General features: G+C 36.2%; 3 protein-coding genes across 5 annotated transcripts; 1 reads left to right on the top strand and 2 right to left on the bottom strand.

Moving 5' to 3' along the window:
* Positions 1-44: 44 nt before the first annotated feature.
* Positions 45-3,723, bottom strand: LOC142986295 (uncharacterized). Its single transcript, XM_076134723.1, has 10 exons — positions 3,688-3,723; positions 2,911-2,994; positions 2,598-2,758; positions 2,244-2,291; positions 2,126-2,161; positions 1,922-1,996; positions 902-1,808; positions 417-614; positions 200-337; positions 45-125 (listed from the first exon to the last, which is right to left on the bottom strand). Exons 2-10 carry the CDS (start codon positions 2,980-2,982, stop codon positions 45-47), a joined length of 1,716 nt encoding a protein of 571 aa, XP_075990838.1. The 5' UTR covers positions 2,983-2,994; positions 3,688-3,723.
* Positions 3,724-4,130: 407 nt separating this feature from the next.
* LOC142978339 (uncharacterized) lies at positions 4,131-8,698 on the top strand. 2 transcript variants are annotated; one of them, XM_076122754.1, is made up of 10 exons: positions 4,131-4,256; positions 4,609-4,725; positions 5,384-5,440; positions 5,849-5,945; positions 6,543-6,702; positions 7,000-7,221; positions 7,487-7,636; positions 7,797-7,868; positions 8,121-8,246; positions 8,495-8,698. In XM_076122754.1, the coding sequence occupies exons 1-10, from the start codon at positions 4,151-4,153 to the stop codon at positions 8,696-8,698; spliced, it is 1,311 nt and encodes a 436-aa protein (XP_075978869.1). In that variant the 5' UTR covers positions 4,131-4,150. The 2 variants fall into 2 exon arrangements, with proteins under 2 accessions (XP_075978869.1, XP_075978859.1); XM_076122744.1 differs by having other exon boundaries at positions 6,519-6,702.
* A 33-nt stretch (positions 8,699-8,731) lies between these two features.
* LOC142978327 (uncharacterized) lies at positions 8,732-12,289 on the bottom strand. Of its 2 annotated transcripts, XM_076122732.1 has the most exons (7): positions 11,862-12,289; positions 11,404-11,550; positions 10,926-10,987; positions 10,653-10,750; positions 9,537-10,552; positions 9,122-9,458; positions 8,732-8,815 (listed from the first exon to the last, which is right to left on the bottom strand). In XM_076122732.1, exons 1-7 carry the CDS (start codon positions 12,038-12,040, stop codon positions 8,732-8,734), a joined length of 1,923 nt encoding a protein of 640 aa, XP_075978847.1. In that variant the 5' UTR covers positions 12,041-12,289. The 2 variants fall into 2 exon arrangements, with proteins under 2 accessions (XP_075978847.1, XP_075978838.1); XM_076122723.1 differs by lacking the exon at positions 8,732-8,815 and having other exon boundaries at positions 8,986-9,458.
* Between the last annotated feature and the right edge of the window lie 1,584 nt (positions 12,290-13,873).

The following is a 13,873-nucleotide window of genomic DNA, read 5'->3' as shown; positions in this document are numbered from 1 at the left end:
GACTCTAGGTACCTAATATCAAATATAGTATAGTAGTCAAAATGTTATTCGCAGCTGCAATCATTTAATCGATCAGCGCGGATAATTTTCATAAAGAAGGCATAATCGTGGTCGTCGTCTCTCTCCTAAAATATTTATGCGATATTAGTAACTATTATATAACTTAAGTAGTACTACAAGAAGTTTGGTGATAACTCACGAGAGTTATAGAATGATCGGACGTTTGCGCAGCGTCATTTCTAAATGTTGCAAGAGAGTAAGACGTTTTCCTGGTAGTAAGGAAATTTCTTACTAAGTAAGAATCTGTTTCTCTGACACATGTACATGTTGGTTTTTCCTGAAACATGGAGCAACACTTGTTTAACACTTATGTTATAACGCGATAAATAAGCTAAATGGAAACAACTAGTTATTACCGGTCTGAGACAGACACATAACCCATTGCGGTGTATCTCGAAATCACGACGATCATATTGAGTAGGCGTGTCAAACTTTACAACATTTTCTTCAGGACATTGACATATCACATCCATCTTCGAAGGCGCTTTTTGCGATTTCTTAGTAAAATTAGATGAAGCAAAAAAGTGCTTAGGACTTGATCGAACCATAGGTACCTGGCAAGAAAAAAATTCTTTTAACTAATAAATCTATGGTACTTATGCAACATACATATACAAAGCAATTGGCAAGTTAGTACATATTTCTCACTAAACTATGTACTGTACTTGTCAATGGCTGTACATTACTAAAAAATTGTTAAGCATATTTCAGTCCATATTCAATAACAATAATTTCACATCTCATCTAAGTGAACATTTTGAAAAACCACACTAAAGATTGGGTTAGGTTTACAATGCACATCTGACGTCATCTGGCCATTAAAATCAATATATTTTTATACCTGAGTGAAAGCAGGAGGCAGTTTCTCAACTACAACACATTTGCACAAGAGGTCGCTGGTGCTAGTCGAGACAACCGTTTGCTGAGAGTATTCCCATTGGACTTGTGTATCTGCATGCTCTACTATTTCTTCTGGACATTGACATTCAATATCTATTAGTTTTTTCGGTTTTGGATACACTTCTTGCCTCATATTGTTCGGTTTGCAAGCGCAGAGTGAAGACTTTGCAGCAACACGCCGTTTTTCTTTCAGCATTTCGCGTTCTATTGTGGCTGTACAGTCACATTCACAAGCAATACCAAAAGTATTTGATTTTGTGTTAATTTGCTGCATTTGCTCATTCGCCGTATAAGTCTCTTTTATCGTCATGCATTTTTGATCACAAGGTAGATCGTACCTCTTGTTTGTTGTCGCATGTCCTAGTAGTATTTCAGACTTAATGTAGTCTTGGTTATTCCTGTTACTTTGTTCATAAGTCGTCATTTGTAGTTTTACAGGCATTTGGTTAGTTTCTCTAACAACTTTACATTCTTTATTGGCTTTACAGCCTTGGTCACACGGGATCTTTATGACTTGTGGTTTCAAAGGTTCCTGGCGTACGCTGCTGAAGCTGTTAGTCGCCTTGTAATCTTGCTCAATCTTATAGTTTTGGTTAGAGATTGACAACCTTTTCAATTTAGGAGGTGATTCTACTTTTTGACTAGTTTCACATTCCTTTACGGTTGCAGTCAAAGATTTGCCGCTTGCTTTAGTAGTAGGACCTGAGGTTACGATATTATTGATATCCTGTGTGATTTTTTCTTGAACACTCGTCATACTTCTAGATTTAACTGTTGTTTTATTTTTTTCTTCGATTTCAATCGACAAGACAGATGTTTTAGATTTATTTTTGCAGGGTGAAGGAGTCCTTAAAAAATAACAAAACTGTATAAATAGAGTAAGTACCAATTCATCACAAAGTTTATAATTTAAATTTATTAAACGACTAACATTAGGAAGTTTATATAAAGCTACACTTACTGACAATATAAACATTCCGATGCAGGTCTAGCAAGCTCTTTAGGCTGCAGAATAAACTCACAGCTAGGATTTGCTCTAAAAGTGAATCATCATAATAGTTTTAAAATTACGGCGTCATATTCTTTTATTATTTCTGTAAATTCTTAAAGATAAATACTAATTATTATGGAAGAAATTGCTTTTGAAAACCTATTAGCTACTTACATTTTACATGGCGCACCTTTACGTCTACTCCACGGGCTAAAATTAAGGACAATAGGATTATAAATTTTAATTTAATTGTTTATTGTGTTTAGGGAAAGTAAGAAATTTGAACTATTACCTTTTCATTCGAGGAAACCGTTTGGCCACAGTTGCAGGATTCGGTTGGCTGAAATAGATCGGAAGAATTTAACGCTGATACTATTTGCCACAAATAAGTACAAAATGGAACTTAATCTTACTGTGGCCCATTAGTCTTCAGAGAAAAAACACATTTATCTTAGTATCAATTGGAATCTGCGAACTTAATATCTTTATTTCTACGTGTTTTACTTTCTACAGTCACAGACTTTATTCATTCAAGAGGGTCAATTCTAAACCCAGTTAATTCTTTTTGATAACAAGGTTTGGCTTAAAGCATCTATCAATAACCATTATAAATACAGTCAATAGTGATATTGCACGGTAAAGTTACACAGTCGTAGGAGTGATGGTAGCAGTGCGTTGTGATGGAGGCACGTGGATCTCCTGGTGGACCTCGGTCTCGCGCACGTACTCGCCGTACTTCGCGTCCAGCCACGTCGCGAACCCTGTTAGTTCAGGATTTATCATCCTTCTGTTTGTTGGTTCACGCTCCTGTCCACAGTAAAAAAAAATACAAACATACTGGTGCGGCATAAATTAGGTATATAAAAGTAATAAGATACAAAGAAGTTTAGGACATGGTTTCGAATAATGTAGAGGATTATTTCTTACTAATATACATGAAGAGTTGAGTCAAACATTACCTTAGAGTACCATCTAAAAGCTCTCGCAAAACAGTTTCTGTTTGTTTTCTGAGGTTGTCCCCACATCGGCATTTTATTGCACGGCTGCTAAAACACATCAATTCATAAATAATAATCCCATACGTATTTCATTTCCGATAGTTTTGTCCAAATGTGTTACCTCCCACCGTAGGGCAAAGGTCTCGGAGTATTTGTTAAAGTTATATGCATAACTTTCTCTTACTTAAATACTAATATTTTAAAACAGAAAGTTTGTTTGTTTATTATGACGTGTTTGCAAAGAGATTTGAATGTCTATTTTAGGCAAATTTCACAAAGTTTTAACCAGAACTGACTTATATTAAGATTTTTCTAGTAGTAGTCCTTTCTTACATTACTCCTTTAATAATTTGGTAATGAAAGAATAAGCCATGCTTTTTTATAAAAACCGACGTAACATTCTCCAGTTAGATATCTAAATATTGAGAGTAATTACTTAGTTTATAGCTATATATTCGTGGTATTCGTATTACTGGCTATCAGGATCGTCGTCGTGAAAATAAATATATTCGTGGTATTCATGGAATCTGCCATTTCTATCGTCGTCGTCAAAACAAAGAACTCACAACTTCTGCATAGTAAACCAAGGGCTGTGTCATAGCCGAACAGAACGGGACCGGCGCGCCAGCTGCGAACAGTCTACCGGAGCTATCCTCCAACACGCAGCTACCCTGACAACTGCTCAACGACGTAGAAGACATTGTTAAAGATTTATTCACAAATATTCATAAATTTTACCTCTACTATAGATTTGCCAGAATTAAGATGACTTGCGTGGACAAATGTCAAGTTTGTTGTCACTGACATAGAGCAAAGGTGGACTTTAAATTCTATTCTTGATTGATTTGAGATGTAAAAAGGATCAACTACATAGTATTAGAAGAGTATTCGTTTGTCGACTGGGGTTGGTAAGATCAGAAAAATAGGAATAGTGAGGTTTACAGCCTTATTTTCCTACAAAAAAAATGTTTGTTCGTAAATCGTCGTTTATGAAGAGATACGGGTTTTTCTTAATTTAGAGGGGTAAATGTTTGCGGTCGTTCTGCCGAATCATTTTAAATGGCGATTAGGTACATATTGTAAAATATAAGAAAGTTGCCAATTGGATGACTTTTTGCGGTGCATATTTTTTGCATAGCCTTACAGATTTGAATATTTTTATGTCATTTTGTGTATCTACAACGTACATCAGTACAAAAAAATGTTAGCCCATTATGTTATAATAGTAGTTGTGAGAATAGCATTTGCCTCAAGTTACTCAAACACATTATTTACAATTGGAAAGGCAAACACTTTTACTAGTACAGGTACATATTCTACATTAATTGTTTTATTAGATTAGACTACTGTCGTAATAGCATTGTACTGTAGCTTAAGTCTACAACACGTAGTCTACGACAACTGGCTAGCTATCAAGAATGTTTTGTATAAAAATCTGATCAGCGCCTCTAACAGACGTCATAGGAACTAAATTAAGTGTCAAACTGTCGATATTCGACAGTACCGACTGTAGAGAATCGCGCTACTGTTTGCCAGCTGCATACAGTGTTCAAAACTGTTTATATAAAAAAAAAAAGATTTAAAGGAATAATATCTCCGGAACTATTTTTTATTCTATTGTTTTAGGACAGGTATTATCTTTGTAATTATTTTTGACAGATTTTCTATGCGACACCTTGAACAATGAATCGAAAGATAATGAAAAGTGGCCTGTACGTTCAACAGATAAGTCACAAACTTTCCAGACAGTCACGACCCCTCCCATCAGCACATACGGTGAGTTATCTTTACTGCCACCGCACTGGTTTAATGTATAATAGCATACGGGAATTAACGCGAACACGCATTTTACCTTAAAATGCCTAACGTTTCGGCGTAGGTTGCACTCGCCGTGGTCGCAGGCTGACTGGAGCAGCGATGACAGGACTTCGTGTATATGAGGCGGACGAATGTCCATCCACACTCATATTTTGATTTTTCCAACCGCCATCACACACTACAGATGCGTGATCGCGTAAATTCCCGTATTCTATTATACATTAAACATTCAACGCGAGAGTTTAAAAGTTATGACCCTACTGGTTTCTTCGGATAAATAGCGATTACCTTTACAAATGCGAGCTTGACACATTATTTGCACATTACAGCCTTATATTTGGGTTCATTAGTCGTAAAATCACACCTTCGATCGGTTTCCTTGACAATTTTTTTTATCCATCTGGTGTAACTGTGGCTGTTAGATAAAATATACAGTCAAAGACATATCAGTGTGTCGTAAAATTAGCCCTTATTATTTAATTTATTCATTAGCCTCAATCGTGTCAAATGGCCTATGTGCCAGGTAAATTAACAGAATATGTGAAATGGTAAAATCAAGCCCGATGTCTTATTCAATCTTCTGGTTTTGAAACTGTACTAAAATGTTTTGTTATAGATCCGGTAATTCGCTTTCAAAAGATCATACGTCGAGTGTTATACGGTAAAGCAACAGGTAAGTAACTGACAATCCTAACCCCGGCTTTGGCCCTCTGAATAAGTATCGGTTAGGTTAGACGGAATTTTGACGGATTATTTCATACATTTGCTGTCACTTTATATACCTAATACTTACTACTAACAATCTATCTGGTCTTTATATGTATATGACAGCCTCCGAGTCGAAGTGGACTGAAGTAGTTAAGGTGGTCACCACGTTACTACCAGTGCACCGAGGTCGTGGGATCAATTCTCACACGAAACATTTGGTTGTATGTACTTTGTGTCCGTTGTTTGTATGTTTGTTAAAGTCCCCGCGACACTAGAGGAATTATTAGTGCGGGAGGTGTTAAAAAAAATAATGGCATCGGTAGTCGTTTGGGAATTAAACACTTTTTTAACAATCCTGGTGCATTTATTACAGGAGATGGTCAGTTAAAACTTACCCAACATTTAAAAGAGCAGGCCTTGAAGGATGGTGTAGACATGTTAGCTCACTTACCTTCTGGTAAAATAATGCGGTTAGTAGCCCTAAGTTGATTGCAGTTTAAAGCCTAACAATGTAATTCATTAATCTCGACATTCATCTCTACTCTGTACCTGCCCCTATGGGAAAAGAGCGTAATACTATGTAAAGCGTTTTGTCAATATATTACTATACTAGGTAATTATAAATAATCCGAATTACTCTACTCGCCTAACTATGAAATTATAAATAATCGGAAATAAATCCCACTAAATGTGAAAGTTTGTGAGTACCTATATATGTATACATGTATGGATGTTTGTTACTCTTTCACGCAAATAGAACTGAATCGATTACGATGAAATTTGGTGTCTAGGTAGCTGAAGACCCAGAATAACACATAGGCTACTGTTTATCCCGGAGTTCCCGAGGGATCGGGATTTACAAGGGAAGGGTTACCACGCGGACGAAGTCGCGGGCGGCCTCTAGTAGTATATATAATTTTGGCATTTACTCTTTTTTGCTGGACTCGGTAGGTTCAACTTACAATTTTATCGAATTAATAGCAGATAGACAGTAGGAAAAACTCAGGTCACAAGGCATTAAACCTTTCATTTATTATTACGAGAGCGGAGATGTTCAACAACTACAGTGCGGTGACGCTTCCCTTCGTGGAGTACATCCACCACGACCACGCCTACTTGAAGCTGAGGCATGACTACATGCAGACAGCTGTCGACGCCTTCGCCATCTTCCTGGCGGGCACCATCGCGGATATCAAGCGCTTACCACGGTCCTATGTCTTGAGATCTGTACGTTGAAATATTTTATTATATTGTGATTAAATGTTCCTATGTGATGATGAAATATAGTGCAAACATGATTTTAAAAATAGTTGCTATTCTTCCTTCTGAATGCTTTCGATACATAGCTTTAGCCATTATTAAATTAGTAATAATATTTTTCTTCTATGAGATCATAACTTATTAAAAGTTTGATACTAAGGCAGAACTTTAATATCTTTGTACTATACATTAACAATCGTAACTGCAAAGCATGGGTAGCTGTGATAAAACTATATGTGGGTTAAAAGATTTTAAAATGTCCAGGCGCGTACAATAGCTATGATGCGAATACCACGGGAGAAGCTAATGGTCACGTGGGCAGTGGTGAAGGGCTCTACTCCCACTGAAAAGATATCTATCGCGGTCCTGGAACAATTTAGACCATTATTCAAGTACGTCAATGGAAAAGAAATGGCTAGACTGAATCTATTGGATAATAAAATACTGTCGTACTTGGGTACCCATCCTGACTTGAATCGGCATCAGGTAAATTGTTCATAATGCTTTTGTTGTGTATCATTGTCGTTTAGTTATGGCAAAGCGGGTATTTCTTGAGAATTCCTTAGATATAGAACCGATTGCACCTTTCAATTAGATTTAAAAGTATTAGAATTTAGTTTATTTAATTAATAATGTATTATTCTAAGATTATCATGTACTTTTTCGATTAAAGGATATATAAGTAGCAATGGGAAATAACGTTTTTCCGTGTGAAAATTTCTATAAAGTGTATTTTCTCTTTATCAAACAGGTTGGTGTCATTGCCAGTAAATATTTACAGCTGAACAAAAACTGGACGCAGCCCAGGTACCTCAACATTATGAAGAACTTACTTTGCGGGATCCCCATGATGTTCATGAGACGAATACCGAGAGCTACCTACATGCAGTTGTCACATCAGGTTGGTATTACAAGCGTTAATTCAGAAAATAACACGTAATTTACGCTTTAGAAAACTAGTTACAGTAACAATATACATAGGTTTGCGTTAAAAATTGTTTCTTTTTCAATTAAAGAGCGATAATAGTTTTATGATGCCACATGAAACAAATATTTTTCAGATGTTCTATCATATACACGCGTGTGAACCGTTGCAGCGCAGGTTTTATCTACAAATGATGACCAGGACACAGGTAATGTGAACTTCAGAGATATTAAGTTATAAATTGTAATTTATTTAGCTCATTGCAAAAGCCTGATGACCATTCTTCAATATTCTCATTATGACTGCATCTCTGCACTTTTACGGTTACCCCATAAAATCGATTAATTTACTTCCAAAGCGATATCCTATGTTCCGGGAATATTATGCTTTAATCCGATTAGTATTTGCGAAAATCATTATACTGTTTTTGATGTTATGAATGCTATATTTATTTCATCAGGCGTTAGGTAAGTCTTACAGTTGGACTGCGCGAGATGTATCGCAGCTCGGCCTGCTCCTAGCTGACGTTGACGGCAAAACGCTCAGCGCCGTCAACCCTGAAGCAATGGCCGGCATCACTTCACAAGTAAGTTCTTTACAACAATTAACATTACTCTTTATGTCTTTGTCTTTTCGATTTCAATTGAGAAACAACGTTAATTTGCGACCATAAAAAATATTGCTTTTTATTTTTTGACATAGGTAAAAATATGTTTAAATACTTACTGTGCTCTAATTTGGTCGTACATATTGGAATTAGCCGTGCATATTCAAAGCAATCTTTATCCTTATTTGAGTTGTGTCTTCTCTATTATATTGCACTGTTATTTGTAGGTGATGCTTAAAATCCCACCACAGACTTTGCAGCATGTGACAGAGATGCAACTACGTTACCTAGAACCGAAGGCGCTTAACATACTCACAAGAAAACTCTACGAGTACCAGAGCGAGAGAGATGACGATAATGCTGCTAGCAAAATAACAAGTTACTTACTGTCTATCTCCCTATTATGTGCCGTAGTTCACGAGGTAATATAAGTAATAATAATATTAAGTATTTTGTATTGTTTATTATAATAGACTGAAGCATTTGAGCACTTGTAACGGTGGCAGGTGGAAAGAGTAGCGACCGTCTTCGTGACGCGTGGCTTCTAGCTAGAAGAATAGACAAAGAATTAACATATAAGATACTTATAGTACAGTCAGCTCCAAAAGCAGCTGATCATACTCAATCTTTTTCCATGGGAAACACATTTGTCATTAATTCTAACTCATGCTACTTGATTTTGTTGTGGAATAATGTGCACACTTCAGTATATAGGGTTTCAAAAGATTGAGTATGATCAGCTACTTTTGGAGCTGACTGTACTTACGGGAGGAGATTGTGAGTTGTGACACAGGCAAAATCACGAAGTATAACAGTGTAACAGATAACTTAAATTTAGCTTTGGTGAAACTTACCAATATGCTGCACCAAGCAGTCTGCGTGCTCACGTCCACAGGAGCTCTTATATTAGTGACTGAAGTGATAACTTCCGTTCTTTCCATCGTCTGAGAGTAAGACGTAGTACAGTTCACGACATTACACTGATCTTCGTGAACACAAGCCGTTTCTTTAGTCACCATAGCTTCGCTCTTATAAGCGTCTGTCTGGGACCCGACTGTCATTACCAAGCCAACCCCCTGCGGCACACAGGGAAAATATGTAGGTGATCTTATCCTTGTTGCCGATTCTGTATATATTTCGTTCGTTTTACTTTTATTGTTTTGAGGACTATTATTTACAGAGCGTTGACACCTAAAATATAAGTAAGTACGTTTACGAAACTTTAATTGATATAATAATCTGAATAGATTAACGTCTATGATATCTTACCCTTGGATTTCCTCTTTTACTGGACTCGGCATCAAAATGAAAAAATCTTCTTCAGTTTTGAATACTGGCATCGTTACGAGATGAGGAACGGCGGCAGTGTTACCACAACACCCACACTGGACTACTATGACTTTAGCAAAGTTTTTGTTAAAATCATTCGGAACAGACTGCAAAGATTTAGTTTGCTTTACTGCATTGCCATCCTCAGAATTTAGCGATACTTCTCTTGTTTTTATATCTGTTAAAGAAGATTTATTCTGGACCACGTTGTAATTCGATTTTGTTTGGATCGCATCTTGTATACCAATGGTTTGGTATCCTAAGTTCATGGACAAATTGACTGGATCACCTTTGTTTATGATTGCTATGTAATTATCTTCGAGGGGAATGTCGCAAGTGACAGCGATATTTCTCTCAACAAGTGTCACGGGTGCTACTTGTAATTTACTATCAGTATAAAGGACGTCAGCGTCGGGAGTGTTCACTTCCCGCGTTGATTGTTCTACCGCGGTTTGCGCTTCTTCATTGACGTGTTCAATCGAGCCCACAGTGGCAATAATAACGTTATCTGCAATAGGTATTTGGTACGCATCTAACTTCATAGATTTATTGTCACTTTCAGGATTCTTGTACAAATGTGTGTCTGTCGATATCACTATTATATCTCGGTCACTGATTAAGTTGTCAACCGGCTCAGTATTGACGATAGGAGCTAAGCTATTTGGAACTGTAGATGTGGGTGGTGAAGCGGCCTTGTATTTCGATACCACTTTAGGCTTTATTGCTGAACCAATAGTCTGTCCATTAACTTTGATGGGTATTCTAGTGAGCGGTTTCCTAGAGTTATTTTTTATTTGTGAGGAGGGAGTTTTTACGAATGCCGTATGAGCTCCACTTGAGCGTCTCCTTTCCGTTTTACTATGTGATTTTGGCAAACCGATTATACTTTTACGTGGCTGCTTAGTTTCAACCACGTCTGGTTTTGGTGTATTACTTTTCCGGGGTATCGCTATGATCTATAAAATAAATGATTGTTTACAGATTATTGCCAGAAGTAATGTTTTATTGTACGTTTATATTAAGATTAGTGTTTATCAGTATTAGAGTGACACGCACAGATTCAACAACGACGTCGGCATTTTCGTCAGGCGTTTTGATAGCAGTAAGTTCTGGGGTTACGACCGCTTCTGTAGAACTGTCTATTTGAGGCGGACCTGAAATCATATACTGTGAGCTTATATTTGTATGCAAAACTGTTAATTTTTTGGTCAATAAATATTTACTAGTATATTTAAAAAAAACATATATATATTATTTTAATAAAATGTACTGTAAACACCAGAACTGTTAAGACTAGATAGGTGTTTATTTATGACAATAAATTTATACCTGTTTTTTTAACGACAATAGAACTTCCATTTGCCTTCTTTGCTTGACTTTTTTCCCATGACCTGTAATTTTCCCTTTTAATTAGGAATATGGATCACTTGATATGTTTTAGGAACATCTTGTATCGTTGAATGTTCTTAACTTTTTTTAATACTCAAATAACTTTCAACCCAAATTGAAATCAACGCCATCTATGTATAAAAGCACGAACTACTAGGATTTGTAGGTAGAGCGTAACATAGAGTTTACAACGGGTACAAGGAGGTAAAGGAGGTTTGCGCCATTAAAGAGAAACTTACACACAATCGGGTAAATTAACAAAATCCTTTGAACTATAAATATTTATGTTATACGCATTTTGTCACGCATGACGCCGTCTGGCGTCTACCATAGGTGACACTTTTTAATAATTTTCTTACTCTACTACGGAATGGCTGACAAAAGACCAAGTTATTTCTATATCTACGCCACTACTTACTTGGAGGCTTTAATCAAGTATTTCTCGTAGCTAGCGTCAATGAAAGCGTCTGGCGGTACAACAGCTACGTAGTAAGTTCCGTCGATAAGCTGTAGAGGGCCTTCTACCTTTTTACCATCTATGCCGTACAACTCTATAGACTTGTGACTGAAATGAGCAGAGTTATATTTGTTAAACAATCCACATAAATAGTGACCAAGAGTGTATGAAACTAAATAAAAGTCCTAATTAGTTTAAGCAGTAATCCCGAACTGTGTATCAACGCTGATTATAGTAGAGTTGACTTTAGCTCCAAAAGACACCATGTCTGCACTAGACTGCGTTTTTAAATAATAATGTGGATTTTTCAATAAAATATTTTGTATCTATGGAAATCGAACACACGATACTTAATGGTCGTAGAGCGACATACATATCAAACTACAACTTGTCCGGAAAATGTGAAAAAATATATTTACAGTGATCCATAGTGTAATCTAGCTAGATGGTTCAGAGTGGATTGCCACCAATTCAGTTCCTCAGCCCGTAAGTGATACTTTCTTGGTGGTGAATACTGTTGTCCATTCGAAAACAAATAAATATCTATGGATTCCCATTTTGAAAGGTCGTTAGGTACCTTGGCTTCATTATTATCCATAATTTAGACTTGTTGAAAGACAATGTTAGAAAATAATAACAATATTTTTATTATTGTTTTGATTTAGCATTGCGCGACAAACAAGACTTGTCTGTCTGTCTATGTGCAAGACTCGCGTATCGAAAGTAGTTATGTAGTAGTTCATTAATCACGTAATCATTTGGCCAAACCATTAGCGTAGTCCTTAATATTAATAAAATTTCAATCGCTTTTCATCATCGTTTCAAATTCGCGTCGACATTTCTGACTTTTGACATGACAATCTGACATCCTGACAATCAATGATGGACGACAAAGTTTTGTTGCCATAATTACTATAATGGTTATAATCTATTGTTATTGTCTATGAAATGGGCTAAATTACAGTTATACACTGGATCAAACAGCTGAACGAGGAAAATACAACTATCAATATTCATCGTTGAAATCTCAGTATGAAGCGATCACAATAATAATAACATGGTTCATATTGAACAATTTAAGTATATTATTTATTTAAGACATAACCAAACTATGATTTATTCCAGCTATAAGTCAGATCTTGCAGAAAACTTGAGAACTCTACAGTCTACATGTCCGAAAGCATTGCATTGGTTACTTTACAGTGCATTTATTAATTAATCAGAGTTAAGTCAAGCTGCATTGCAACAGTCCCGCCTTTCTGATTTACTCAATGTTTTCAGTTATTTACTACGCTCGTCGCTCTACCAGGAGGACGGAGGTCAACGGTCGCCGCGCCCCGCAAGGGTGGTCTTCGCACTTGACATTTTATTAACGTATTATTTCACGCTACCCTCACTCCACTTACTAAACATTAAGCTTACTTTGTACTTTCATAATCATAGCAGGCAATAAACTCCAGTAAGCATTATTTGAATACTTTTGTCGGTTTTGTTAACGAAGCTTCTTGTTGAGGTCAGTCGTTGCCCTTTAAAATATCGATGTTTGTGAGTTATAGGGCAAGGGTGTGACTGTTATGTGCTGTTATGTCGTGTTAATGTCACGAGTTTAGTAAAGCTCTTCCTGAATCTACTAGCCTACTTATACCGCGCTTTATACGCCTATTATTAGATACAAAATTACACCATTATTAACTTACTTCGTTTTAAAATATGACCCTCATATTCATAAACACACTATAAACCTATTTTAGTTAAAAAACTACTATAATATGTTTTCTCTTTTTCATTTCGCTAAAGAGTGAAAGAAATACAACTCTTTATAAGCCTTTCATAACTTAATATATTTTTATGAATAAGAGGGTAAGTGTATGAGTTACTGATATCATTTAAAAAAAAATTAATAACACTGGTCTAATTAAATTTGGCATTGGTTTTTCATTAGGCGGGTAAACGGGAGAACCAACTGACTCTACCATACGCCGAGTTTGTACCCATCTTGTTATATAAATATTGTATAATACAAGCGTTTATTTTACTATCAAATGTTTACAACGTTAGCTACAGTTGTTATAGTTGAACACGTCATGTAAGTACGTTATCATAATCATAATATTAGCGGCGGTGTATCGGATGCTGCGACTGGGCAACTCACCTCCACACTCCGTGCTCATTTGCATTCGGTTTCACTTTTCTCTCGCCATATTAGTCAGTCGGAGCTATATTAGAACTGGCTGTTTAATCTTTTGACGGTTTTAAAATGTTACATAATAGGTACATCTAAATAAATCTTACAACTTATTATATTTAAACTCATCTGAAAGCGCTTCTGTCTAAGAGTTGGACCAACTAACAAATATTTCCAATATTATCATATTCGACTTGGTCCCAAACTTGATCTAAAGTTTGGCAAACATCGAGCGATGCTGTACCT

This window comes from Anticarsia gemmatalis, chromosome 2, assembly GCF_050436995.1.
Source record: "Anticarsia gemmatalis isolate Benzon Research Colony breed Stoneville strain chromosome 2, ilAntGemm2 primary, whole genome shotgun sequence".
Taxonomy (NCBI): Eukaryota; Metazoa; Arthropoda; class Insecta; order Lepidoptera; family Erebidae; genus Anticarsia; species Anticarsia gemmatalis.
This window is presented reverse-complemented; position numbering and strand designations above follow the sequence as displayed.

Coding starts and splice junctions, on each gene's coding strand:
- LOC142986295 (XM_076134723.1), bottom strand. CDS start 2,982: ATGCCGATGTGGGGACAACCTCAGAAAACAAACAGAAACTGTTTTGCG. Junction 1,809..1,921: donor TCGGAATGTTTATATTGTCA/GTAAGTGTAGCT, acceptor TTATTTTTTAAG/GACTCCTTCACCCTGCAAAA. Junction 126..199: donor CCGATCATTCTATAACTCTC/GTGAGTTATCAC, acceptor TAAATATTTTAG/GAGAGAGACGACGACCACGA.
- LOC142978339 (XM_076122744.1), top strand. CDS start 4,151: ATGTTAGCCCATTATGTTATAATAGTAGTTGTGAGAATAGCATTTGCC. Junction 6,703..6,999: donor GGTCCTATGTCTTGAGATCT/GTACGTTGAAAT, acceptor TAAAATGTCCAG/GCGCGTACAATAGCTATGAT. Junction 7,869..8,120: donor AAATGATGACCAGGACACAG/GTAATGTGAACT, acceptor TTATTTCATCAG/GCGTTAGGTAAGTCTTACAG.
- LOC142978327 (XM_076122723.1), bottom strand. CDS start 12,040: ATGGATAATAATGAAGCCAAGGTACCTAACGACCTTTCAAAATGGGAA. Junction 11,551..11,861: donor AGATTACACTATGGATCACT/GTAAATATATTT, acceptor TGCTCATTTCAG/TCACAAGTCTATAGAGTTGT. Junction 10,751..10,925: donor TATTGTCGTTAAAAAAACAG/GTATAAATTTAT, acceptor ATATGATTTCAG/GTCCGCCTCAAATAGACAGT.